This window comes from Protopterus annectens, chromosome 6.part0 (assembly GCF_019279795.1).
Source record: "Protopterus annectens isolate FY-2018-M chromosome 6.part0, PAN1.0, whole genome shotgun sequence".
Lineage (NCBI taxonomy): Eukaryota > Metazoa > Chordata > Ceratodontiformes > Protopteridae > Protopterus > Protopterus annectens.
Window position 1 is genome coordinate 469,545,461 of NC_056737.1, and position 25,572 is coordinate 469,571,032.

At 38.5% G+C, this 25,572-nt stretch overlaps 1 protein-coding gene across 3 annotated transcripts in view; it reads left to right on the top strand.

The window, feature by feature from the left end:
- The window catches only part of DLL4 (delta like canonical Notch ligand 4), a 169,629-nt gene that overhangs the window by 69,715 nt on the left and 74,342 nt on the right, over nt 1-25,572 (top strand). For 2 of the 3 annotated variants that reach the window (XM_044074199.1, XM_044074201.1), the window contains exons 8-9: nt 6,627-6,837; nt 7,711-8,443. In XM_044074199.1, coding sequence (XP_043930134.1) covers nt 6,627-6,837; nt 7,711-8,443 — 944 coding nt within the window. The remainder of the gene's footprint in view (nt 1-6,626; nt 6,838-7,710; nt 8,444-25,572) is intronic. The other variant, XM_044074202.1, reaches the window with a different exon arrangement.

Below are 25,572 nucleotides of genomic sequence, written 5' to 3' on the forward strand. Positions count from 1 at the left end.
ACTTATGAAGTACTTGTATGCTAATGGAAAATTCTGGAATCAGGGCTTGAGAATTCTAGAATCAGGGATAAGAAGTGCCAAACAAGATGAGGATGGTACAGTGATACAAATTATTGCTTATATTGGCAGTGACCCATTTATACTATTAGGGTGATCAAACTTGTATAAAAGGGCCCCTGGCTATTTAGGCTATCTCTAATATATCTTTATATGTGATGAAGAAATTAATGTTGAAGAAATATAACATTTGCATTATAAAGGATATTATGATTACTTTTATAATCTGTATAGCATAACTGATTTATGCTCCACTGCCTCAGGACAAGTCTAAGCCATAAACAATGCTGGTGTAATAGTAATATGATGTTTTCTTATTGTACCTATTGTTTCCTGTTGTACTTCAAAGTTATTCTTTGATGAGTATCTCTGAATTAAGATGATCTTCATACTTTGAAATTTGTTAAGATTTTTATGGTGTAATAAAAAAAATGTTGTTAAAAAAATCATTGAAATTTGTTAAGATTTTTATGATGTAAAAAAAAATTGTTAAAAAATCAGAAACATGTTACATTTCATGAAGGCAGCAAGAAGATTTCATTTTCACTAAAACAAACAAACCCTATTTTTTTTTTTAAACAGACATTTATAATAGGTTCATAGGTGTGTACTAGGCTAATGGCTCTGGGGCCTTTACAAGCCTAGCCATAGGATTACCCTGGCATCGTGCCACCTGACCTTAATTCCCAGTGCCTCTGTCTAGTGGTGCCACTGGAGTTATCCCTGCGGTGAATTTTCCATTTCCCATCCACTCATCAAGATTTCTCTTCAAGAGGGTCAGCGAGGTGCTCTGCTTGACATGTATGAACCTGTCCCTCCAGTACGTTCTGTGGATTGTGGTAATGAGGTTGAGGTCTCTGGAGCATGTGGTGCTAAGGGACTGGGATTTCTTTAGATGTAGCATTTCTAACAGAGCTGAGTCAGACATGGCTTTGTAAGTCAAGCAGAGAAAACCTGTAAGTAGGCGATATGAGACAGAGAATAGTTGGAGTTTTTTGAGTCTGTCCATATAGGACAAGTGTTTAAGGCCTTGGATCCTCTTTGTGAGGTACTTTTGCAGCCTCTCCAGTTGTTGTAAGTGTCTAATGAGGTACATGCCAAATGGGGCATTGTACTCGATGATTGGCCTAATGAGGAAAGAGTAGAGGGAGACAATAACCTCTTTCTTCCTGGATGCAAAACCCTTAGTAATGAGATGTGCCACATAGAAGGACTTTCTGACCACAGTGGCAATGTGGTGATCAAAAGAGAGGTTGCTGTCAACCTGTGCTTCCAGATCTCTTATAACACCTTCTGTGTTCAGTGGACTACCATCAATGTGGTAATTCATAAGAACTGGGTTTTTCCCAAATGGGATGATGACACATTTTTGGCACTGAGCTTAAGGCCATGGTTCTGACGCCAGTCATTGGTCTCAGCGAGGCCATTCTGTAGGATGTCAACATCACTTGGGGAGCTAATAATAGCTCACAACTTGCAATTATCTGCAAACTTTGTCAGCCAGAGTCCCTTCATGTTGGCCTGGACTTCAGAGAAGTAGATACCGAACAGGAGAGGACCCAGGACCAAACCCTGTGGGACTCCACTTGTGACTATTCGGCAGTCTGACTTGGAGTCAGATACTTTCACACTGTGGGTTCTATCTGTGATCCAGTTTGCAACCCACCTAATGATATAGGGGTTGATGGCTAGCTTAATGAGTTTTTCTATAATTCCTGAGTGGGGAATGGTATCAAAGGCCTTGGCCAGATCAAGGTAGGCTGTATGAAACACCTTGCCTTCATCCACAGCTCTGGTGACTGACTCAAAGAAGTCGACCAAGTTGAGCAGGCATGATCTACCCTTCACAAAACCAAACTGTTTGGGATCCAGAGTTTCGAGATTCCCTATATCCCCGTTTATTTGGTCCACGATGATGCATTACATAGCTTTGCATATCAGACTCGTTGGGCTAATGAGGCGATAGTTCCCAGAGTTTGTAATCGCACCTCCTTTGTGGAGAGGGATGACTGTAGCAGTGATCCATTCTGTAGTGACAACGCCTGAGGTGAGGCTGTGATTGAACAGAGCACACAGGTGAGGTGCCAGTTCATTCTGTAGTTCATGTAGAACACAGCCAGGGATATTGTCAGGTCCCATAGAAGCTGTATTCTTGACCTTGGACAGTGCTGTTTTAACCTGTGTAGCAGTAATACTGGGTGCCTGGCAATCTACTGGTATTGTGATTGGTCCTTTGGGGGGGGATAAAGTTGGCACTCAATCTGTCGGCCAGTATATTGGCAATATCTGTTGGCTCAGTATAGGAGGTACCATTGTGCAGTAGCTCAGATCACAACTGGGTATTGCTGTGGAGATTCTTTACATAACTATAGAAGGCCTTGTGGTTGTCTTTACTATCTGCTGCAATTCTGTTTTCATAGCTAGATTTAGAGGATTTGATGAGGGATCTCAACTTTTTTTGAGGCTGATGAGGGAGTTTTTCGAATCTTGGGACTTCAACTTATTCCGCATCAGTTTCCTCTTTCTGTTGTAGAGTTCGTTTATGGTAGGGGACCACAAGATTGGCTTCCTTTGTTTGGAGGAGAGCATCTTGGTTCTATTAGGTATGGCGAGATCCATGCATTTGTGTAAGTGTTCGTACATTGCATTGGTGTATGATTCAATGGTCATGCAACTATTCTCCATTTGCATGGGTGCCATGAAGTTAGACACCTCTGTTTTCAGGAGCCCAAATTTAGCTTTGGAGAAGTTTTTCATGGTGGTTACCATTGCGGGGGGGGAGGGATGTGGATTTCCAAGGTGATTCATTTGTGGTCGGATCTAACCAGGGAGGAGCTGTTTATTGGTGTAGAGCAGTGGTCGCCCATGTTAGTAATGACCAGGTCAAGGATGTTGCTACCTGTAGCGGGGGTAAGAACGAGATTGTCCAGGGCATTGGAATTAATGAACTCCAGGAAACACTGGGCAAGTGGATTGGTACATGAGTAGTTTTCCCAGTTAATATAGGAGTAGTTAAAGTCACCTAGTATGAGAGTGTTAGGTTGGACCCTAATATTCTCCAGGGTGCTTAGGAATGTGGAGTGTGAGACATGGTTGGGGACCTATAGCAGGCTACGACCTGAATCACTGTCTTACTCAATGTTAGCTACACTTGAAGTATCTCTGATGTGTTATGTTGGGCTACTAGTCTGGAGATGTGCGCATCCTTTATGAATATAAAAACACCACTGCCTTTGGAGCTCTGGTCCAAGTTCTGGGGCTGAAAGGTGTGAAAAGAGTTATAGCCTGGTAGTGTATGGGGTGCTTTCTGCTGCCTTGAACCAGGTCTTTGTTACAGCACAAATGTTGATGTTCTCCATTTTAAGGAGTGCTTCGAGCGAGTGCATTTTGAGATTTAGACTTCTAGCATTGAGCAGCATGACCCTCAAATTGCATTTGTTTGTAGCTGTTATGGTGGTAATTTGGTCTTTGGAACACCACCTAAAAAAGGCACCATAGGGGTGGCTAGAGCCTTGGCTAGTATCCGGAAGCCCAGGGGTGACAGATGCAGGCCATCTCTGGCAAAGAATCGGGATCTGTCAATCATGTCATCCCAGATAGACAGATACTGGTTCCCCTTAAAATGACAAGCAGAAACTTAGCCAATTGTTGAAATCAATCATTTTCTGCTTTTACTGTGGTATCATTCTATATGACATGGTGGTACGGCAGTAGCATTGTTACCTCACAGAAGAGGTTCTCCCGTTTGATTCTCGACTTGGATTGGGGTGCCTTCTGTGTGGAGTCTGCATGTCCTCCCCGCGGTTGGGTAGTGTTCGAAAGAAATGCGTGCATAAATGGGCGTGCCTTGGTTGAAGGTTGGGCGTCGAGCTGGCACCTCGGCATTTTGAAAAATCTACTGCCAATCATTAGCGGACCGGAGTTCCACTGTGGCGACCCCTTACCGGGAAAAAGCCGAAAGACAAACAACAACAACTGTGGTATCATTCTGGGTGATGGTAAGATGCTGCTCAGGGCTAGGGTCATACCTGCCAGGGCTACAGAATCCAAGGACTCCTCCATGTCTCTTTTCATGTAGTCCAGGGAAGTACGTCTCAGGTCTTTCACACCCACATGTACAATGACTGAGTCATATTTGTACCTGTTATTGAGGGACCTGAGTGTGTATGTTATGTGGCAGATCCTGGCACCTGACAGGCAGCTGACTGTTACTTTCTCCGTATTCAACCTAGTGAGTGGGACATCAGTGTGCATCACTATCGAGTCACCTATGACTAGTGTGTTGGGCATGCTGTTTTGCCTTAGGGGCTTTGGTTGAGTGGCATACTGTTTAGGAGAGTTATGTGTCTCGTGATTAGTGTTGTGCTGCGGTGGTCGAGTGCATTTCTGCCTTGGAGGTCTCTGCTGTTTGGGTAGATTTTTATTGAGAGCCTCCGCAAAGGTGGGTGCGTGGTTTGTGTTTTTATATGAAGGCAGTGCTGGTATGTGTTCTAGAGGGCTATGTGTTCCATGTGGTGTGATACAAGTGTTGACCTTCTCCTCTTGACCAGCTATTCCAGTCTTTGCTGGAGAGTGCATGGCTTCCAATTTGGATATATAAGTGCATCTCTTGCAAGTCTAAGTGTTGGGAGGTAAGAGTAGAGGGTTGTCGGTGTACATGAGGCAGTTGCTACATTGGGTGGGCATTAATAATAAGTACTGGATCTGTTTCCTTGTAGAACGTTTAGTGCTGGTAGCACTTTTGTGTGCTACAATAACTGCTACAAGAAGTCTGGGAAAGTGCTAGACTAATAAGCTAGTAAAAGTGTAGCAGGAGAGGAGAGAACTAGTAGATCTAAGAGAAAAATTGAAGAGCAGACTTTGGCACCGCTCATAAGCTTACAAACAGTCTTGGATACAGCAAGACTAAACTAATTACAGGAAATATGGGAAACAAGTGCAAACATGGGCTTTTAAACCAGAAAGTTGAGAGATATGGAAAAACTGCCCAGACAGCCAATAAACTACAATTTCTGGGCCAGAAACCACTCCTCTTGTGGTAGATAGGCTACCTAGTGCTTATCACTCCCACTGATAAGCTAGAAGGCTTCCCTCCAGTACAGAAAGGCTTGGGGGCCTCAGAAGCTTACAAACAGTCCTGTATACAGCAAGTCTGTATCTGGACTAGACTAGTTACAGGAAAGGCGGGAAAAGTGCAAACGCGGACTTTTAAACCAGAACATTGAAAGAGATGGAAAAACTGCTAAAACAGCCAATAAACTGCAATTTCTGGGCCAGACACTACTCATGTGGTAGATAGGCTACCTAGGCTACCTAGTGTTACCACTCCTACTGACAAGCTAGAAGGCTTCCCTCCAACACAGAAAGGCTTGGGGGGCTCAGAAGCTTACAAACAGTCCTGGATACAGCAAATCTTTATTTGAACTAGACTAGTTACAGGAAAGGTGGGAAACAATGCAAATGCTGGCTTTTAAACCAGAAAGTTGAAAGAGATGGAAAAAACTGCCCAAATGGCCAATAAACCACAATTTCTGGGCCAGAAACCACTCCTCTTGTGGTAGATAAGCTACCTAGTAACACTCCTACTGATAAGCTAGAACGCTTCCTTCCAACACAGAAAGGCTTGGGAGGCTCAGAAGCTTACAAACAGTCCTAGATACAACAAATCTGTATCTAGACTAGACTAGTTACAGGAAAGAAGCTTGGAATTTTTGTTTTTACAAAAAGGCAGCTAAAACAGCACTAAAAGCAGTTCAAGTGCAGTGCAAGCTAGCACACTTGAGTGTGTAGTAATATTAGAGCAAATACAGTTTAAATAAATGCAATTTATTCAAACTGTATTCTGAACTGAATTCAGTTATTGTTTTATTCAACTCTGAACAGTTAAAAAGTGCCAAAAAATATAATTATCAGCTGAGAAGCACACTCAGTTAGAACACAAGGAGATACTAGCCATAATTTTTTAGTAAAGTGGAAAGAGAGAAAGCAGGAACAGAAGATAATTCAAGGTTAAGAACCTAAGTGGATTGGCCTTCTCAAATGTTCTCTCTGTATTAGGTAGAATGAGCTAATGACACTAGACTGGGAGGAGTGTCCCAGATCAAATTTACAGTATGGGCGGGCAATTGCAAATGCACCAAGTATAAGAACAAGACACCAATAGAGAGGTCAGGTGGGAAACTATTGCAGCTACTAGTTCTAGCCACTAAATGAAAGTTTTAAACAGATTAAAGAAAAGGAGACTCTACAAAATGCCTTTAACTGCAAACAAATCAGTTATATGATACCTGACTAGAACACAGAAACCTCACAAAAAAAATTCACAGAAAAGCACAGACAGAGCACTCACAAACAGAAAATACATCTCTCAGTATGAAAAAGCAGTTTAATGTACCAAATTCTCATTTAGCATGTCCGGAGAACTACTCTGGCTGGTCCATTGGGATTAGTAATGAGTGTGGCACTTATCTTGGCTAGTGGTCAGAACTGTGTAGAAGACAAGAAAAAGAAATTATTTTTATTACTAACGGAGACAGATACAAAGTAATTTTGCATATTTCTTTTCACAGGAACAAGAAGAAAGCTACATTTGCCACTGTACTTCTAAGTCATATGGATCACACTGTGAACATACCACTCTCACCTGTGACGAATCACCATGTTTCAACGGTGGCTCCTGCTTGCAGAAAGACAATGGTGTAGGTTATTTATGTGTCTGCCCTCCAGGGTTCACTGGCTCCAACTGTGAGAGGAAGACATCCCCGTGCAGCTGTGCAAATGGTAGTGTTGCAGTAAAATATTCATACAGTTATGCACTGATATTTAGTCCTCAGGAAGCAGGTTTTACTAAAATGTATGTATATATGCAGTCTGTCTGGTAAGCACCAGTGCCCTTCTTGACAAGTATTGTAAAGACACAAGTTTCTTCATTCAGGGATGGCAGAAAAAGCAACTTTTTCCCAGAAAGCTACATCACAGTACTGAACATGTATTAGATATTGACTATTAATGTTTATGTTAATTTTAAACTTACAAACCTTCAGAGCTAGCATCGATCTGCTAGAATGTTATTGACTACACTACTCTATACTGATCTATGTTTGTTGATGTTGTTTCTGTACTGGTACTAAATGCTTTTCTTACTCTGCAAATCACTTTTGAAAGTAAATGATGCCAGTACAATTGTGCAGTGAGGTATGTTAACGTTTGTGCTGTTTAATACAATGGCATATCATTCAGTGAAAAGTATAGGATGCATCCACATTCTGTTGTCTTTCATCACAGGAAGTCTGGCATCTGTAGCCTATAAAATCCAAAGAAAATTAAATTGCTTGCAATCCTGAGATGAATCATTTGAAAGCATTGGGAGATGTATTACTGAAAGGTGTGAAACCAGTAGAAACTGTGTGGACACCTTGGTAGGGTATGTAGCATGCATGCGTGCTAGTAAGCTGAATGGGGATCCTGCTCTATTAAGCAAACAAGAAGAAACATATTTAAAGTTAATTCTTTATTTATACATATGGTTATCACTTGCTTTTTGACTGTATATTGTTTATAACAGAGAATTATAACTTACTGTTACTTAGCAGGAAAAAGTATCAAGGGAAAAAATCATAAGAGAAAAAGCCAACTTTTTTATGTTATTTTCAGCAGATGACTGTATTGATGATAGTCAGAAAGAACATTGCCGTTGTCCGCCTGGCTTCACTGGTGCCGATTGCAAGACGAACATTAACAACTGTGAAATCAAGCGGTGTATCAATGGTGGCAGTTGCATTGATGGAATTAATGACTACAGGTGCATTTGTTCACGTGGTTTTACAGGACGTAACTGTGAGCGCAGAATAAGTGGATGTGCCTTCTGGCCTTGTCAGAATGGAGGGACCTGCTTTGAAGATATGTATGGGAAAGATTACATGTGTAGCTGTCCTGTTGGATTTGATGGTAAAAATTGTGAGAGCTCCTCTGTTCCATTTGCACCATCAACAGTACAACCAAAAATTCCCGGTGGGGAGTTTCCTTGGGTGGCAGTGTTTTTGGCAGTTGGGCTTATGGCTTTGCTAATATTGCTTTGTATGATTGCCACTGTCCTGCGACATATCCATCACCAGCAGGCCCTAGAAGAGCAGGACTCTGAAACTATGAATAATCTGACCGACTTTCAAAAGCAAAACCTTATACCAACATATCAGCTTAAAAATACAAATAAACAAATTGACTTAGAGGTAGACTGTGGACTAGAGAAGTCCAATTACAAACAAAAGAATCACACATGGGATTATAATTTGATGACTGACTTAAAAGGAGAGCTTTCACATGAGGGCAAATACCTTAAAGGTGACAGGTCTATAGAAGAAGAAAAGACTCCTCTACAATTAAACAGGTAAGGGATCAATATTAATTTCATATAAAATCTGTTTACAGCCTCTTATTTTTTTAATGCTACGACTATTGTTGCAGTGGTAGGATTGGGAATGTGTATATCCATATTAGTGCCTTTGTAGCTCCTAAGATGGGTACTAGAACCAGCACCTTTCTGTATTTACAATTTCTTTGTTATATGTGTAAATTAGGCACCTAAAAATAATTAATGATATTTACAGGGCTGATTATGCAGAAAAAAGTATCAAAGTCACTTAGTCAAACCTCACTGAATTGACACTTTTTAATAGGTGCTGGTTGGAAGTCTGTGAGCACTAGTGCACCCACCACCACCACCACATCACCCTACCCTGCTCCCTCCTTGTTAAAGTAGCAAGCTACAATATTTGCTGTCCTTTAGTGTCGTGATATTTAGTTTTGCATATTTATGAAATAATATTCTGACACTGCATATTTTGTGTGAGCTTGAGATATGTGGAAACCGCTGTAATTAACATTGTATACCTTTTGTTTTGAAAACACAGTAATTTCCATATGCACATGTTAATTAAAAGGCCGTGGGTTACTGTAAAAATTTATTTTCATACTGCATGTATATGATGTTCCAGTCCTAGCAGTAGCATTGTCCTTATCCAGCACTTTGCCCTGACTAACTTTAGAAATGACTTGTCTCTCATTCAGAGCTCTACTTGCTGGCTGCTGCCTAGTCATGTAGAATTGTGGGACATGGGTCAAGCTACATGGTTATCATTTAGTTTATCTACACAGTAGTAAAAGTGATACACACTAGTTTATATTACAGCAGTGATACCTAGCAGGGGTGGGAGTTATGCTGGATGTAACCAAAATTGTACTCTTTCTCTTGCTGAAACTTGTCCCTTACCCCTGATGTTGTTTGTATTGAAGTAAGGGGGTATAGGGTCAAAGTCTCCAACATGAAAGGTATCAGATGTTGTGTGCTTGCTTTGTAGGTACTTTTTTGTGGCACTTATAATAAAATGGGTTTTGTATATATACTTTATCTTTGTCTTTGTCTTTCGGCTTTTCCCGGTTAGGGGTTGCCACAGCAGAACTCCGGTCCGCTAATGATTGGCACTATATTTTTACATGCCGAGTTGCCAGCCCTGACACACAACCTTCAATGAAGGTACGCCCATTCATGTATGTCTCCACACAGAAGACGCTCTAGCTGAGAATCAAACAGAACAACGTCTTACTGTGAGGCGACAACGCTACCGCAGCACCACCACCGCAGTTATATATACTTTATCTTTGCTGGTGTCATATACCTCAGCTAGTTGTCAGGTAGACAGTGCTCCAGATTATACTGGGTTTGGTTATGAAAAAACAGGAAGGCTTATCAAGTGACTTCATGCCCTCTACATATAGTAATGGATAAAATCTTAAGATATGATGTAGGTAATTATTACAAATCAGGCACCAGACATGGCGTTGGATGGCCAGTAAACTTTCAAGTTTCGAACTTTACCTGCTATTCGGCACTAGCCTTCTGTGCCTAATGCTACCTACTTTATGAAAGAGAACATCCTTTTATCCTTCAGATAAGATGTTAAACCAAGGCCCAATTTGCTTGAGCTGGTGGTAGCTCAGGTGGATCTTAAAGCACCCATCGAAAAGAGTAGGGGAAGTTTCCTGATGTCCCTGACTAATTTCTCATTGTGGTATAAATACCACCTTGGCTCTCCTCAGAAAACAGGCCATTAGCCTAGTGGGACTAACCCAGTCATCAAAAGATAAATGAATAAATAAATAATAAATAGTGCATACATAGTAGCTTGAATCATAGTTCTTAAATTGTGCTAAGTCCGCTGAACACTATCTAGAATTCTAATTAAATCTTTTCTAGATGCCTCATTCCATTAAGCCCATTATAACAGTAGCTTATTTCTAACTGTGGACTCATGGAGTAAGAGTTTTGATAGCCTAGTCCAAAGATTGATTAGTCTGCACTAAAGTTCTTATTATTTCTTTCTTTTTTTTCTTTTTTTTTTAATTTTATTTGGATGGAGCCATTGCAACTTGAACATCAAGCCTCCCCCTAAACCTAATCCCTGGACTATCCCACAGACCCAGTTAGTCTCTTCAAGGCCATGGCCCTTCAGTCTAGTCAATCAAACTTACATGAGGGTTGGGTGATGGAGGTTGTGCAATCATATGCCGTGAAACAAAGTTTTTGCTATAAGTTAGCTGCCCTCCACATGCCCAGTATGGTGCTGTCAAAGAGAATGTGCATCATAGAAGGGCTGTCACCTACTTCTGCAGACTGTGTAAAAACATACAGAATGTCACTGTCTTCCTACCAGGCAAGAAACTCATGTAAGTTTTTCTGGTCTGCACTAGGCAAATCATTACCCTAATGTGCCCCTAGATAGACACTCCACATCTTTCTTCCAAAAAGTGAGCAGGCTTATCATCATCTCTGCTACCTCACCAATACCAGTCTAAACAGATGCTTGAGTCTCTAATGGATCTCGGGTCACCTGGCTCATAGTCAGAATTTATCCATGTATCCACCTATGCCCACCTGTCTTATATCAGCCTTTATTCCTCACTTCTAATTTTGTTGGCTCAACATTCTGAGTTTTAAGGTGGTTTATTCTTTTTAGCTCCTTCCTTTGTAACCACCAGCCAAGTCTGACATTTGCGCTCCCTGAAATTAATCTTTTCCATATTCTGACAGAATGAGCAGTTATTTCACTGGTATCAACCAGCACAGCTTCCCCGTTAGGCAGAGGGTAAAGTGTTTGAAAGCCAGTAAGTGTATGAATGTACTCCTCTCCTCAGATCCTGCATTCATGGAGTTAACAACACCCTGTTTGTTGTGTTCAGGCATTCTGTATTTTATATAACATCTCGTTTCACAACATGCTGTATCATTAATGGATCAATGTGGAAGTCTTTGCCATGACAAAAATGTATTACATCTTGACTTCTGAAAATTCTGTTCATGAATTATATTGTAACGTTCTAGGTAAAACAAATGTCATTAACTCATGTTTCTGTTTAGATTCTTGTACAGGCTGGTATGCATGAAACACTCTAAGAGTGACTTTCTGGTAATAAAACACATTACATTGGCTAGCAGAAAAATGGAAGAATACTGTTAAAAAAGCAGTACCATTACTTAAAATGTTAATTTACATTGCAACTGTTGTTCAGTAGCAAATCAAATGTAAAACTAAGATGTTTCTAGCTGCAGCTAAAAGCACAGTTCCACAAAACAAGTGATTTGTACTGTTGTATTAGTACCACTGGATGAAATTCACTGTTGTAATAGGTTCATAGGTAGGTACTAGGCTATTTGCCCAGAGGCATTTATAAGCCTAGCCGGAATGTGTTGGCTTTCACCGTCCCCTCAGATTAGTTCCCTGTGCCTCTGTCCAGCAGAGCCACTGAAGTGATCCCCGGGGTAAACTTTCTGTTTCCCATCCACTCGTCAAGGTTTCTCTTGAAGAGTGTTAGAGAGGAGCTCTGCGTAATGTAGATTGGAATCTTGTTCCAGAGCATGGGAAGTCTCTGGGACAGGAATATATCCCTCCAGCATATCTTATTTATTGTTGTGGAGAGGTTTAGATCCCTAGAGCATGTGGCTTGAGGGGATATGGTTTTCTTTAGGTGGAGCATGTTCATCAGTTCTGGGTTGGACATGGCCTTGTATGTCAGGCAGAGATCACCTCTGAGTAGGTGGTATGCAACTGAGTACAACAGGGGTTTCTTCAGTCAAGTTGCATAGGGAATCTGTTTGAGGTCAGGGATCCTCTTGGTGAGGTACTTCTGTGGTCTTTCCAGCTGTTTCAGGTGTCTTGTAAGGTACATCCCAAATGGGGCATTGTACTCTATGATGGGTCTGATGAGTGATGCGTAGAGGGGCACAATGACCTCTTTTGATCTGGATGCAAACCCTTTTGTGATTAGGTGGGCCACATAGAAGGATTTTCTAACCACTTTGGCAATGTGATTATCAAAGGAGAGATTACTATCTACTTGGGTCCCCAGATCCCTTATTACATTTTACGTATTTAGGGGGCCACCACCTATGTGGTAGTTTGTGGGTACTTTGTTTTTTCCAAAGGGGATGACTATGCACTTGTTGGCATTTAGCTTGAGGCCATGGTTTTGACACCAGACATCTGTCTCAGTGAGACCCTTTAGGAGGATGTCTGTGTCAGCCAGAGAGTCAATTATAGCTCTTAGTTTGCAGTTGTCTGCAAACTTGGTCAGCCATAGTCCTCCTGTACTTGCCTGTACCTCTGAGAAGTATATGCCAAACAGGAGGGGTCCTAGGACTGAGCCCTGGGGAACGCCACTTGTAACCAGTTTAGAGTCAGACCTAGCTCTCGCAGCTCTTACCATGTGGGTTCTGTCCGTGAGTCAGTTGGCAACCCATCTCATGATGTAGGGGTTTATGTTCAGGCTGGTGAGCTTGTCTATAATACCAGAATGGGGAATGGTGTTGAAGACCTTTGCGAGGTCTAGGTAGGCTGTGTGGACCACCTTTCCCTCGTCTATAGCCTTGGTAACTGTCTCAAAGAAGTCCACCAGGTTTAGGAGGCATGATCTGCCCTTAACAAAGCCGAACTGGGTAGGGTCCAGTGTTTGGAGGTTTCCAATGTCTCTGTTAATGAGATCCATGATGATGTGCTCTATAGTCTTGCAGAACAAGCTTGTCAGGCTTATAGGGCGATAGTTCCCGGGGTCTGTTGTGGCTCCACCTTTGTGGAGCAGAATAACCGTTGCTGTGCTCCACTCTGTGGGCACGTAGCCTGTGGAGAGGCTAAATTTGAACAGTGTGTTTAGGTGAGGGGTTAGTTCGTCATTGAGCTCATGTAGGATCCAGCTTAGGACACTGTCCAGTCCCATTGATGCTGTGTTTTTGGCTTTGGAGAGGGCTGTTTTAACCTGAGTGTCTATGATTTCAGGGGCAGATTCATATTGATGCCATATATCACCTGTTATAGCAATTGACTATGCCAGAGATGCATAGAAGGTACATAAAATTACCCCTAGCTTGAAATAAAATTTAATGATCATAAGCAATGTACCAAAGTGATATTCCATTCAGTATCTCATCACACACGATGCAAAAGAAACACATTCTAAGAAAATGATACCGTTCTTTTAACAGCTACAAAATAACTTGTTATCATCCAAATACAGGTTTAGAAAGAAGTTACTCATCACCCACTTTCCATAGACCTCAGCACTGTGATATAACATCTGAGAGTAATGAAAACATAATAAAATATGAGGTAAAACATTTCACTTCTGAAATTCATAACCAACTACATCACAAATTAACTCAGTCATGCTCCTTCAAGAGGGAAAGATGTTGCTGCCACCTACTGAAATGCAAAACTAATACCTAACCTTTCCTCATAGCCATAAAGAAATTAGGAGTACGTTTTTTTCGCAGGCAGCAAAGCCACCATGGAATAAATACATTGAAAAACTGCAGCATCAGCTGATACACAAAAATGAATGAGACGGCGCCCTAATAAAATATAAAATTTAACACACTCTCTCTCTGTCTCTCTCTTCCTCTGTATGGTATGCTAAGCCACCCCGAGTTTAAGTCTTTTAGTTTATGCAGCATCCTACACCACAGACATGCACATGAAATAATGATTACGCACCACACCCCATACATATTTTCTAGATGTCTTTCACTGCTGGCTTATACTTTTCTGCATGGGAAACCAGCTTACAAATTTGTCTTAATAACCAGATGTTTGTAGGAGAGCGAGACAAGCAGGTATTGCTAACACTGTTGACTATTGAGCATTCTTATCTGGACATCAGTTACAGCCATCAGTAACAATGCAACATTCAGACTCGCTGCTGACAAATCAGCAAAGAAGCAAACAGACAAACTACTATTCTACAGCAACAAAAAACACTGCTTTTAAAAATGTATTTCAGGTAACTGCTACAGGGAAATCTGTCAGCAGTTACAGAGCAACATTAGTGATATTATGGTTTGCATAAAACTTCAATTTGCTTGTTTTTTTAAGGTAGAATACATGTCATAAACCTTGATAAGGAGGCATTTCAGGTTTATATAATATCTCATTCTCTGAATTTGCATAAAGTCATACAATGCATATTACCACACGCATCATTAGGCTGACTAGATTATAATCAGTTTGTTCTCATCTGCAAGTTCTAATGCTGACTCATGCAACGGTAGTCATTTTCTAATATTCACACTGCTGCCAACTTGTGGAGATTTTGACAGTACTTCTGTTGGCAACAGTCTAGCATTTTTTCTTTGGTTTTCCCATATTATAAATAAAAAGTAATTTTATACAAATCCTATATCTTTGGAGGCACAAAAGTCACATTATGAGGATTGTATGATTTATTTATTGAGCATATAACTTTGTTAAATGGATTGATTTCATTAGACTTGGTCACTTTTTCAAGGAGGAGTTTTTAAATACTGCTTTTATAATCTTAGAAAGTTACCAGAATAATAGATTTTGCATTAGTATACATTTTTTTGAAGGATAGGAAGTCTGAAATTCAAATGTCTTGTTATTATGTAGTAACGTGAATCCCAATGATGCAACAGAAAACCACAAATTTTAAGCGAAGCAAACCAAGATCATGAGGCAAAAATCTACCCATATGAAATTCTGGCCAGTTGAGAGATACGGAAACGATCATAGATTGAATTTATACTAACTTCAGGAGTTATGGAGATTACATCAAAGGCACTGTATTGTTGCTAGGGATATCAAACTCAGGCAGAAGAGGCCTTGATTTAATGCAGCAAACAGCACACCGTCACTCCAAGCAAGTGTAAATGATTCCTTTTGGTTCACAAATAACAGAAAACAAGCACATCAGTTTCAGTCAGAACTCACTCCATGTGATAAAACTAAAGCTGTGAGTGAAATTGATTTGCTTGTTTTCTACCAGTTGTGGACATATTTAAATAATTCACACTTGCTTGGAGTGTTGTTTTGATTTTTATTGGGTTATACTGATTATCTGTGCATTCACTGAGTTAAAGGAACTTGTGTGGCAATTGAATAAATGCATTAAGTAATGCCTCATCCAGTGGAAGGCTCTCAGTAGTGCATTCTCCCCACCATTGTTTTACAAGATATCATTACTGGACCATCAATCCAAACACCTGGTGTGGAACAGAATCAAAAGCCTTCTGATCTTTGTGGCATCAGCTAGAAGTGTATTAACTGCCATGCTGTTAACAATGACATTAAAATCCACCATGGATGCCATTACATATGTTCTTGTGTTTATGAGAGTTTTTTGGCAACTTACTGGAAGTCTGAAACTCAGTGTACTGTAAGCCTCTATAAACTTCAAAAATTAAATGCAGTCTTTTTAAAATAACAGCAAAGTACAAAACCCATTGTTACATATTTGGAAAAGTTTGTTGCAGGGTGGAAAAGTTTGTTGCAGGGTGTATGCTGCCCTACACTTCTTATACCCTCATTACTTAATAGTACTAACATCAAGAGTGCTGCACCTCAGAGAAGAAACAATGTCTCAGCTACAGCAGGTTTGGACTTAATATATGTTCCCTGTAATCACAATTAAATTCTCACATATACAAGGCTTGCAATTACAGTCCTTGAGCATACAATGGGAATCTGAGCTGTTTAGTGTCTGTAATGGCTTGGGCATTGTTATAACAGTTTTGATTAATTGTCTAATCATTTGTCCTTTGGTTATTACAACATGCCCATCAGGCACCTCAATTTTCTAAAAACAAAAAAAAAACTTCTCATAATTTGCACCTGTACATATGAATCATTTTCTGTACATTGTATTCTGGATGGCTCAAAAATAAGAAACTGACTGACATACTTTATGAACAACTAAAAAAAAAAAACTTTGCTGACATACCACATAAATGTCCAAGCCAAAAATATCATACACCTGGTATTTCAGGCTTACTCTTCATCACAGAGTGGCTTTATGGCTTTCTCGAGGCTTTTGAGGATTTGCATTGGATTGTTGTTCTACTTCTAAATGCATGCTTGGACTGGTCTTGTTTCACACACGCTGCATTGCTGGTTTGAGAGTAGTAAAATTCCATTGAAATTCATCACACAGGAGTGCTACGGTAGCTGCAAGCAAGAGGAAGTCAGTAGTATAGAATCAAAACTGAAATCAGCCATTGCACTTAATGAAAATAACTACAGAGGTAAACATGTCTGTGAATGTTTATTCCTAAGTTTGTACAGTATAGTTTGTATTAAATATACATAGCCAAAAGCATTCATTATAGGATAATAGGGTTCTTGAGTTTCATTCCAGCTGCCATAAATTAATAAGCACGTGTGCTGTAAAAGCAAAATATTAACTAGAAAAATGACAGTTTAAAAGACGTCCAGATTCTTCTTGCTGAACATCTCTGTGTGGAGCCTTGCTAAGCAAGGCAGTAGTCTGTCATATTCATATAAGAACTGACATACCAAAAAAAAAGAAGTCTATAAGACTGTCTGTCAATGACAGTTTTAACTTAGCTGGCAGTATGTTAATGAAATTACATCAGTGCTGTTAACAAGTACACAATATGCTGTGGCACTCATCCTGTCTCCCGAAAAAAAAAAAAAAAGCTATACTGAATATGTGGGGTCCAGCTGTTACTTCCATCATGAACTAACGTGTGCAAGCCCTTGCAGTGCAGATATAAATTATCAATACTTGGATCCTGGACTGTGTGTGTGTGTGTGTGTGTGTATGTGTGTGTGTGTTTTTTTTTTGTGTGTGTGTATGTGTGTTTTTGTGTTTTGTGTGTGTGTGTGTGTGTGTGTGTGTGTGTGTGTGTGTGTGTGTGAGCGTGTGTACACACAAACACACACACACACACACACACACACACACACACAAACATTGGCGAAAGCGCCCAGTCTTATCTCGTAATAAAGTGAAGTTATTCTATCCGTTTTATGGGGGGGGGGTTGTTTAAAAAGCAATCTTGACTTCAACTATTTAGGTCAATATTTATTTTCCTGAGCTAATGTAACAAATACAAGGTGAATATTCATAATGACTTCACCATGAATATTCTGTAATATTCATACCCATCACCGGGTGTTGGGTGGTAGGCGGAGTTTGGGCTGGTCTTGCTACTGTGCATCCCGGGGGATACTAGGATACAGTTATGCCCTATGTACTGCTGAGATACATGCTTTGATATGAAGCTGTCAGGATTTGTATTGTCATGTTTCATTTTGTTGAAATCAATCTTGATCAGGTGTTACATCTCCACTACCCATTTTTTCTATTTTGATATCATTTATTTATTTATTTATTTATTGACTGGCTGATTTATTTATTTATTTTATCTGTTTATGCAGATATTAGTGTGTGTGTATGACTGGACTATTGTTTAGTCATCTAATGCCGTTGTCATTATTATTTTCTGTATTTTTTGTGAACTGCATGGTAGTTTTAATAGAGTATATTTTTTTATGTGAGCAATGCTCAGTTTACAATGGGTGTGCTTTTTGATCTGTCCAACTGGCATGAGTAATTTATAATAATAATGAGATTGCATTGTATGAATCACTGCACCTAACATCAAAATATAGATCACACATAATGTAAAGCAAATTAAATTAAAATTCTTTTGCCCATTTAAATTATATTAACACTGAGGATGGAGTTGTATTCACTCAACAAATCATGTGTTTTTAGATGTACAGTCCACAGACAGTGACTCTGGACTATATGACATTAAACATCTTCATAATTTGCTGTACTACTGAAGCAAAGACCACAAAATTACATTTGTCTATTTGTCAGCTTATTGTCACTTAGTGTACAGCAGCAGTCTGTAGTAACAAGCTTCCCAGGTCTGGTGTGCACCTTCAGGTGTCTGACATTCAAGCAGTTACAGTGAATCTGTGGAAAACAGTATGGTTAAATGCAAGGTCATGTCTGGTATCTGAGTTCTGCAGCAGTGTGCCATGTCCTAGTGAAATGCTGTTTCACAGCAAAGTGACAGCTGTAAGGTGATGCCATACCTCATTATCACCGAGGGAAGTTCCTATTCCATTCCCTACCACTGAAGATCCAAAATTCCTGGGCTGAGATACATAATAGGATAAGTTTTTATGCAGTTTTCTATGTGCTGCTTAATGTTAGCAGTGATTCATGAAAACACATTTTAGTTAGGCAGATACTACACAGAATAAATAGAAACGTCTAAAATGATTTTCATAAAACAAGAACAGAAACAAAGGTCTGATGCAATCTTTCTTATGTGATAATGTTTCATACAAAAAACAGTGGAAGAAGGTCAGATTATAGTCAGATCTGATTTGTCATATCTCTGGCATAGCCATCGGCTATCAAAGTCACAAACTACTGGCCTTCAAGAAGCTTGATTTCTATAACCCCACAATGTTTTTTTTCTTATTCTCATCTATATACTGAGAATAGTTTAGAAAAAGGCCCCGGTGATGACATGTTCTGATAGTAACGGGAAATTTATTTTTATAATCTTGGAAGGTGTTGTATAATATATCTGTTTTTTTTTTTTTTGTTATTGATACTTACCTTTTAGTATTGTTACTAAATCTGATTTTGGCTTTGTGAGTAGTACATTCCAAGTATTACCTTATAGACCAGTCAGGGAGTATGATTTTATTGTTAGATAGCTCTAATTGACATATAGGAAATAGAATTTAATGGAACTCCCTGAAGCCTTTCTATATCATTCAAGATTTGCAAGCCTGTGATTTGATTTCCTAGTAATGAATCATTGTGCCATTTGAAGTTGATCAGGTGGCATGTTTAAATGCTGCAAAATGTTGTATTCAGTAATGAGTTGAATCAGTGACGTGTAAAGTGGTACAGTGATTCATGGAGTAACTGTACATGCTGTTTACAATTACATTGGCAGCAAAATATGCTTTTCTGAGTTTGTTAGGGAGGTAATGGTTGAAGCTTACATTTTTGTCTGTACTATTTTTATGGTTTAAGCATTTATTCTATGCTCATAACTTATATCCGTTTTGCCAAGTTTCCCAAAACTACATTTCTTGATGTTAATGTTAAAGTCATTAATATTGCCCCATCTAATCATATTTGGAAGATATCTCGGAGAAGTTCTGCATCTTTTATTGAAGTAATTGTGTCATCATTTGTATAATCATCAGCATATCTAGTTATCCAGAGAGCATTTCCTCCTTTCATACCTGATAAGACTAATACAAAAAGAAGCAGCTGCACTGTAGAGATAACTAGTGGTAACACCATCAGGATGGACAGACAGCTGTCTGTCCTGACTTACTGCAGGGAAATCTTCACAGGGTAGAAGATGCCTAATTCTGGCAGCATTCCTCAAATGGAAACAGGATGACTTAAACACAGCATATATGTGATCATTGAGTTTCAAGTGACCTTTGGGGTTAACACCAAGAATACTGACTGTAGACACAAACTCCAGTTTATGGCCATAATACTTAATGAATAATGGAGATGTATTACAGAACTACATATACAGCTAAGGCCTCTGTTCTAGGTATGTTGGGTTAACTGATCAGGGCAAAGTCATTGCTGAATAGCCTTTAAATCTTCTGCTAAAGAAACAGCCGAAGACAACCAATAAAATCTAGCGAAAATACTTTAATTAAAAAATGGTAACCGCTTTCATTCTAACATAGAATTTCATCAGATAAATACATTACAAATAATAGTCCATTTTAATAAACTTTCCCATGATCACATATTCAGCAACCCAATGATTTAACCCCTTCCTTTTCAAAACCACTTTAACATTTTCTCTGTCATTTATTCCTGGGAAATTACAGGCATTCGATTTAACCTGCCAGCAGTATTCCTTCCAATCTTAGTCATCTTCCGCTTCAAATCAATATTATCCACTTGATGTACAACTGAAAAAAATAAAATCAATGTTATTCACTTCATTCATGTGAGCTTGAAATACACGCTTTGCCAAAGTATTACTTACATAGTTTTTCGATAACATGCAAACAAATGTTCATATATTCTCATATGAAATTCCCTTGCTGTCTTTCCTGTATAAAAATCTTGACATTTTGCACACAGAACAATGTAGACCACACATCTTGACTTACAGGAAAACGTCATACCCAATTTAATCTCAGAATTCCTGCTTTGTAAAAATACTAGCTCCTTCTTTAATATACTTGCAAAACTTGCAAGCATAACATTTAAACATTCATCTTGAAGAAACTGTATCATTACTACCATATAGTAGTCTTTTTTGAAAATGATCTTTTAAAATTTTACCTTTCTTAGTGACAAAAATGGATTTTCCCCTATTATTTTCATCACTTCTGGAAAATTCATGAGAAATCTCCATTTGCTTTTAAGAAGATCCTTAATCCTTCTTTCATCCTCTGAATTTGTTAGAAAACAGGCCATCGAAAAATCTTTCTTCAACTCTTCCTTGCTAATACTTTTAACATTTTCACTTATTGGTTTATATTCTTTACTCCTTTTTTTCACCACTAACTGCAACAAATTGTTCACTAATACTTTGGGGTACCCTCTGTCATAAAACTTATATCTCACTGCATTATACTCTTCTTTAAAAAAATGTAATTCCTCCATTAATCTACTCACCCTAATAAAGGGATTCTTTACTACATTATTTGTAAGATTCAAATGACACATGCTATCAAAATGCAAGTAAGCATTGTTTTAGATTTCGTTTTTATATATTTAGATTTTTAGCTTATCATTGCACTTATATGCTAAGTCTAAAAAATAATACTCCCCTTCTCAATATTAAAAGTACATTTTAAATAATTGGTGACACTATTTAAATTCATTAAAAATTCACAAGTTCTGTTCTGTCACCTTTCCACAAAATAAAAATATCATCAATAAAATGCTTATACACAAGTATATGCTTATAAAAATCAGAATTATAAACATACTGTTTTTTCCCAGCTCATCATAACTACAGTTACATAGCTCTGGGCCATGGCAGCTCTCATCACAACTCCCATTTGTTTGTGAGATCCTCACAGGGTAGAATATGCCTAATTCTGGCAGCATTCCTCAAATGAAAGCAGGATGACTTAAACACAGCATATACTTGATCACTGGGTTTCAAGTGACCTTTGGGGTTACACCAAGAATACTAACTGTAGACACAAACTCCAGTTTATGGCCATAATACTTAATGAATAACAAAGATATATTGCAGAACTACATATACAGCTAAGGCCTCTGTTCAGGGTATGTTGGGTTAACTGATCAGGGTAAAGTCGTTGCTGAATAGCCTTTAAATCTTCTGCCAAATAATCAGTATTTTTTATAACATCCTGAGGAAAGAAGAGGTAAAACAATGCTTCATCAACATAATGTATCAAGCTAACTTTTCCAAGACTTGTGGAATGTATAGATATAAATACAATGCTTCTTGTCAGCAGGACGAAAAGTATGTTTGTTTGGTGTTCTGACAACAGTTATGATGAGGTATTGCAAAAGCTTTTGATATTTGAAGAATATGCAAACCATGTTTATTCCATCTCCATTTATTGGTGATACCATTAGTAGGCTGGATTAAATTGCTGCACACTGTGGTTTGAAAATGAAGTGAACTGATTGGTCAAAGCCTGTCACATGACTCTAGAAATCCTGCAGTATACCAAACCAATTGGCATTTGTTAAAAAAGAAAGAAAAAAGCTATATAAAATAAATTACAATTTTGCTAATTCTGTAATTACAGTAAGACATTACATGGACTTGTAAAATGGTTAAACTGAGAGAATTCCAGTTATTGGCTGTATACTTCTCAGTTACATCTGTCAATGTACAAAGGTGTGCACCACCTGCTGGGTCTTCACTTCAGCCCATCTGGATTTTAACGGATCCTGTGGGAGTTTTCAATATTTGTTAATGCTGCTGTATAGACAACGGAGATTTTGCTGTCTTTCCTGCTGGATTCCAATAAATAATTAAGCAGCTCAATGAGATATGCTTTGACACAGGGGAAACATGTTGACAATATATTCTTTGTAGAATTAAATGTTGCTGGGAGAGAACCTAGATACAAGACACTCAAGAATCATTGGGTACTGTCCTAAACACTAGGGATATTTTTATTAAATTGTTCTATATAATTATGATATTTGATGGGGTGAAGTTGCACACCAAGGATTATAAATTTTAATATTTATTGTACAGCTCAGAGACTACTGTGTGAGGGATGTTAGACACTCCTATGCTGTGACAATACTTCTGGGTTCGTATGAAGGTTGTGGAGATAGTCTTTAGAGGCAGTCCTTTCTGCACATACTAAAAACAGGAACTTCCCTCTTCACCAAGGCCAGTATGTACTGCAGTTTGTGGACTTAATGACACCCTGACCAGTTTTTTGGTGTTTTTGCAGACTATGTTGATATGCAGAGCTGGTGTGTAATTTTGGGTAGTGTAATCTGTTGTTTACATAGCTATGTATGGATGTTCAGGAATCCTTTATAAATATGGGGCCACTTGTGCATCATAAAAAGAATAAAGTCAGGAAACACTGTAGAAAAATACTGCTTTAATTACCAAAATCCACAGAACTTAGCGCTTTCACCATAATACATACGGCATCATCAGAGTCAGTGGAACATTTTAAAACATTCTTATAAGTAGTTACTTCATTTTGACTACAATCAATCAAATTCATCAATGCATTAATTCATTAGTCCAAAATAATTAAAAACAAAAACCTCCTACTACACCAATCCAGTTGCTTAAAAACCATATAATCATAAAAAATGTTTGTATATATATTAATGTACTTGAATGCTTGTAATATAAAACAATGTAAAAATAAACTCATAACACTTTTACAGCTCTTAAGTGTATATATTAAATTATATATATTTGCTTTCATTATATCATTGCACATATTCCCTTTTTATATATGTATATAACCATGTAGTATTCATGATTATATGGTTTTTAAGCAAAAGCATCATAAGCAAAAGCAGGAAGTGAATAAATGTGACACTGAGATGTATCAAAGGTCACATGAGAATAAGAACACACTTACTATGTATCTTGCAGAGATGAGATCCTAGAGGAGATCCATGTCTCCTAACTGTGCAGTAAGGGATCAGTTAAGTATAATAAGGCAGACGCACTGACAGAGAAGGAGAAGAACTAAGGGGAAAGACATAATTAGATATCACAATGCCAGTCATTTCTTTACACAGGATGGTTGGTATGCCTTGATTAGTCTTTCCAACAAAGGCTAGTTTGGGTGAATTTAAAGCTGTATGGGACATATTCAGTGGAACTCTTAACAATGGAGAACAGAAATACTGAAGATCATTCTCAGACGCACTGAATTGCCAGTAGGCGAGAGTGTGTGTGCGAGTGGGTGGTATGGGTGAACTACCATGGCAGAGCTAGCCACCTGGCAGTGTAAACCTTGGCTTGAGATGATTGTCACTGTTGAAGTGACACACCAACCCCATGTGCAAAAATGGGAAAAAGGGGTTGAGGATAGATGGATGGATTGTCAGCATACAGAAGCTGAGAGAAGAAGTAAAGTCAGTTTAAATGGACCAGGTGGTTTGTCTGTGCTGTCAAATTTGATGTACGTTTGTTTATTTCACCAGTTATGTATGAAAGCAATAGTTTAATGAAAGCCAAAACAAATAGCTGATACAAAGCATTGCAATGCATGTAGTCATCAAAAATAATATTCAGGGAGCAAAACAATGTGACAGAGATGCTGTACACTGGGAAGAAAACAATAACTGTGAATATAAATAAAAAGGCATGTAAAAGGACTGCAGTTTACAGCATTAAATGACTCTTTAAAGCAGGCGTCATGCTGAAGAAATACTTAAACAAAGGTCAAGACAAAAGCTTATTCATGGTAATGTTGCACATCTCTTTTAAATTCCATTATTTTCATTAATTGCAACTCAATAATCTTTTTATCCATGTAGTAGCTATCCTTTTATTTTATGTTATTTGTTAACCATGGTAGATCACTGATCTCCGTTTTTATGATTCATATGTTTATAAAGTCTTACAATACCGATTCAGCTAATATCCATATAGAAATATATAATCAATAAAACATTAAAAATAGTACATTCTTAATAAATATTCATGTTTCTAAATAAGTGTGCATCTTTCTAGTCCTTCACATCCAAATTAGCTTAGCTGGAGGCCATAGTTGTTCTCATAGCTGGGTCCTGTTAATAGTTTATAAAATATTTTCTCAAGTGAAAATATGTTAATAAGTCACATTATCCCAGGCAGAATACAAATTTAGGGTTTCATAGTCATCTGAGAGCTGCAGTAAATCATAAAAACACACTACAGTGACCGAATAAAACATCTGGAGATGCATGAGGAAATGTCCTTTTCATTTCTGGTATTCTGCTTGAAAATGGAGTGCAAACAGCCTTTTGAAATGGCCATATCCATAAAGGCTGAAAACACAGCATGGTTTGACCTGAAAAAGCAGTTTAATTTAGGGTTAAAGATAAGTTATGACATGTATTGCTCATTTGAGACCTAGCCTGTTCAGCTGAAATAGTTCTGTAATCTTTCCCAAAAAAAAATCAGTCGGTCCCCCTACCACAGGAGTAAATACAAATAATTTACCATTTTTAGAATACCTTTTCTGTATGATAATCTTGAATAGTGTAAAAATAGTTTGTATAAATATGTAAACTGTTTCAAACTATGCAGTAGGATAGAATCTGAACTACTTTAAGATTCATCCTTAAGATACATTACATTTGAGCCATATGAGGCTATAGGTGTTTTGTACCTAAGTATAACATTAAAAGTTTTTAACAAGACAAAATTGTCTAGAGGAGGGTAAATGAAAAAATTAATAGGTTCAGAGAGAAAAGAGAAATCCACAATCCTGTATTTCAATACTGAAATTTGTGTGTGTGTGTATATGTATATATATGGGTCTACCTGAGAACGTCGACAGATGAGAAGACCGACAACGAAATCACCGACGCCAGAAGATCGACAAGTCAGAAGACCAACGGATGAAAACACCGACGCAGAGAACACCGAGATGGGGAAAGGATGCGGTAGTGACAGACGTTAGAGTGCGAGTAAGGTAAGTGTACGATGTTGATGGTCTGTAGGGATAG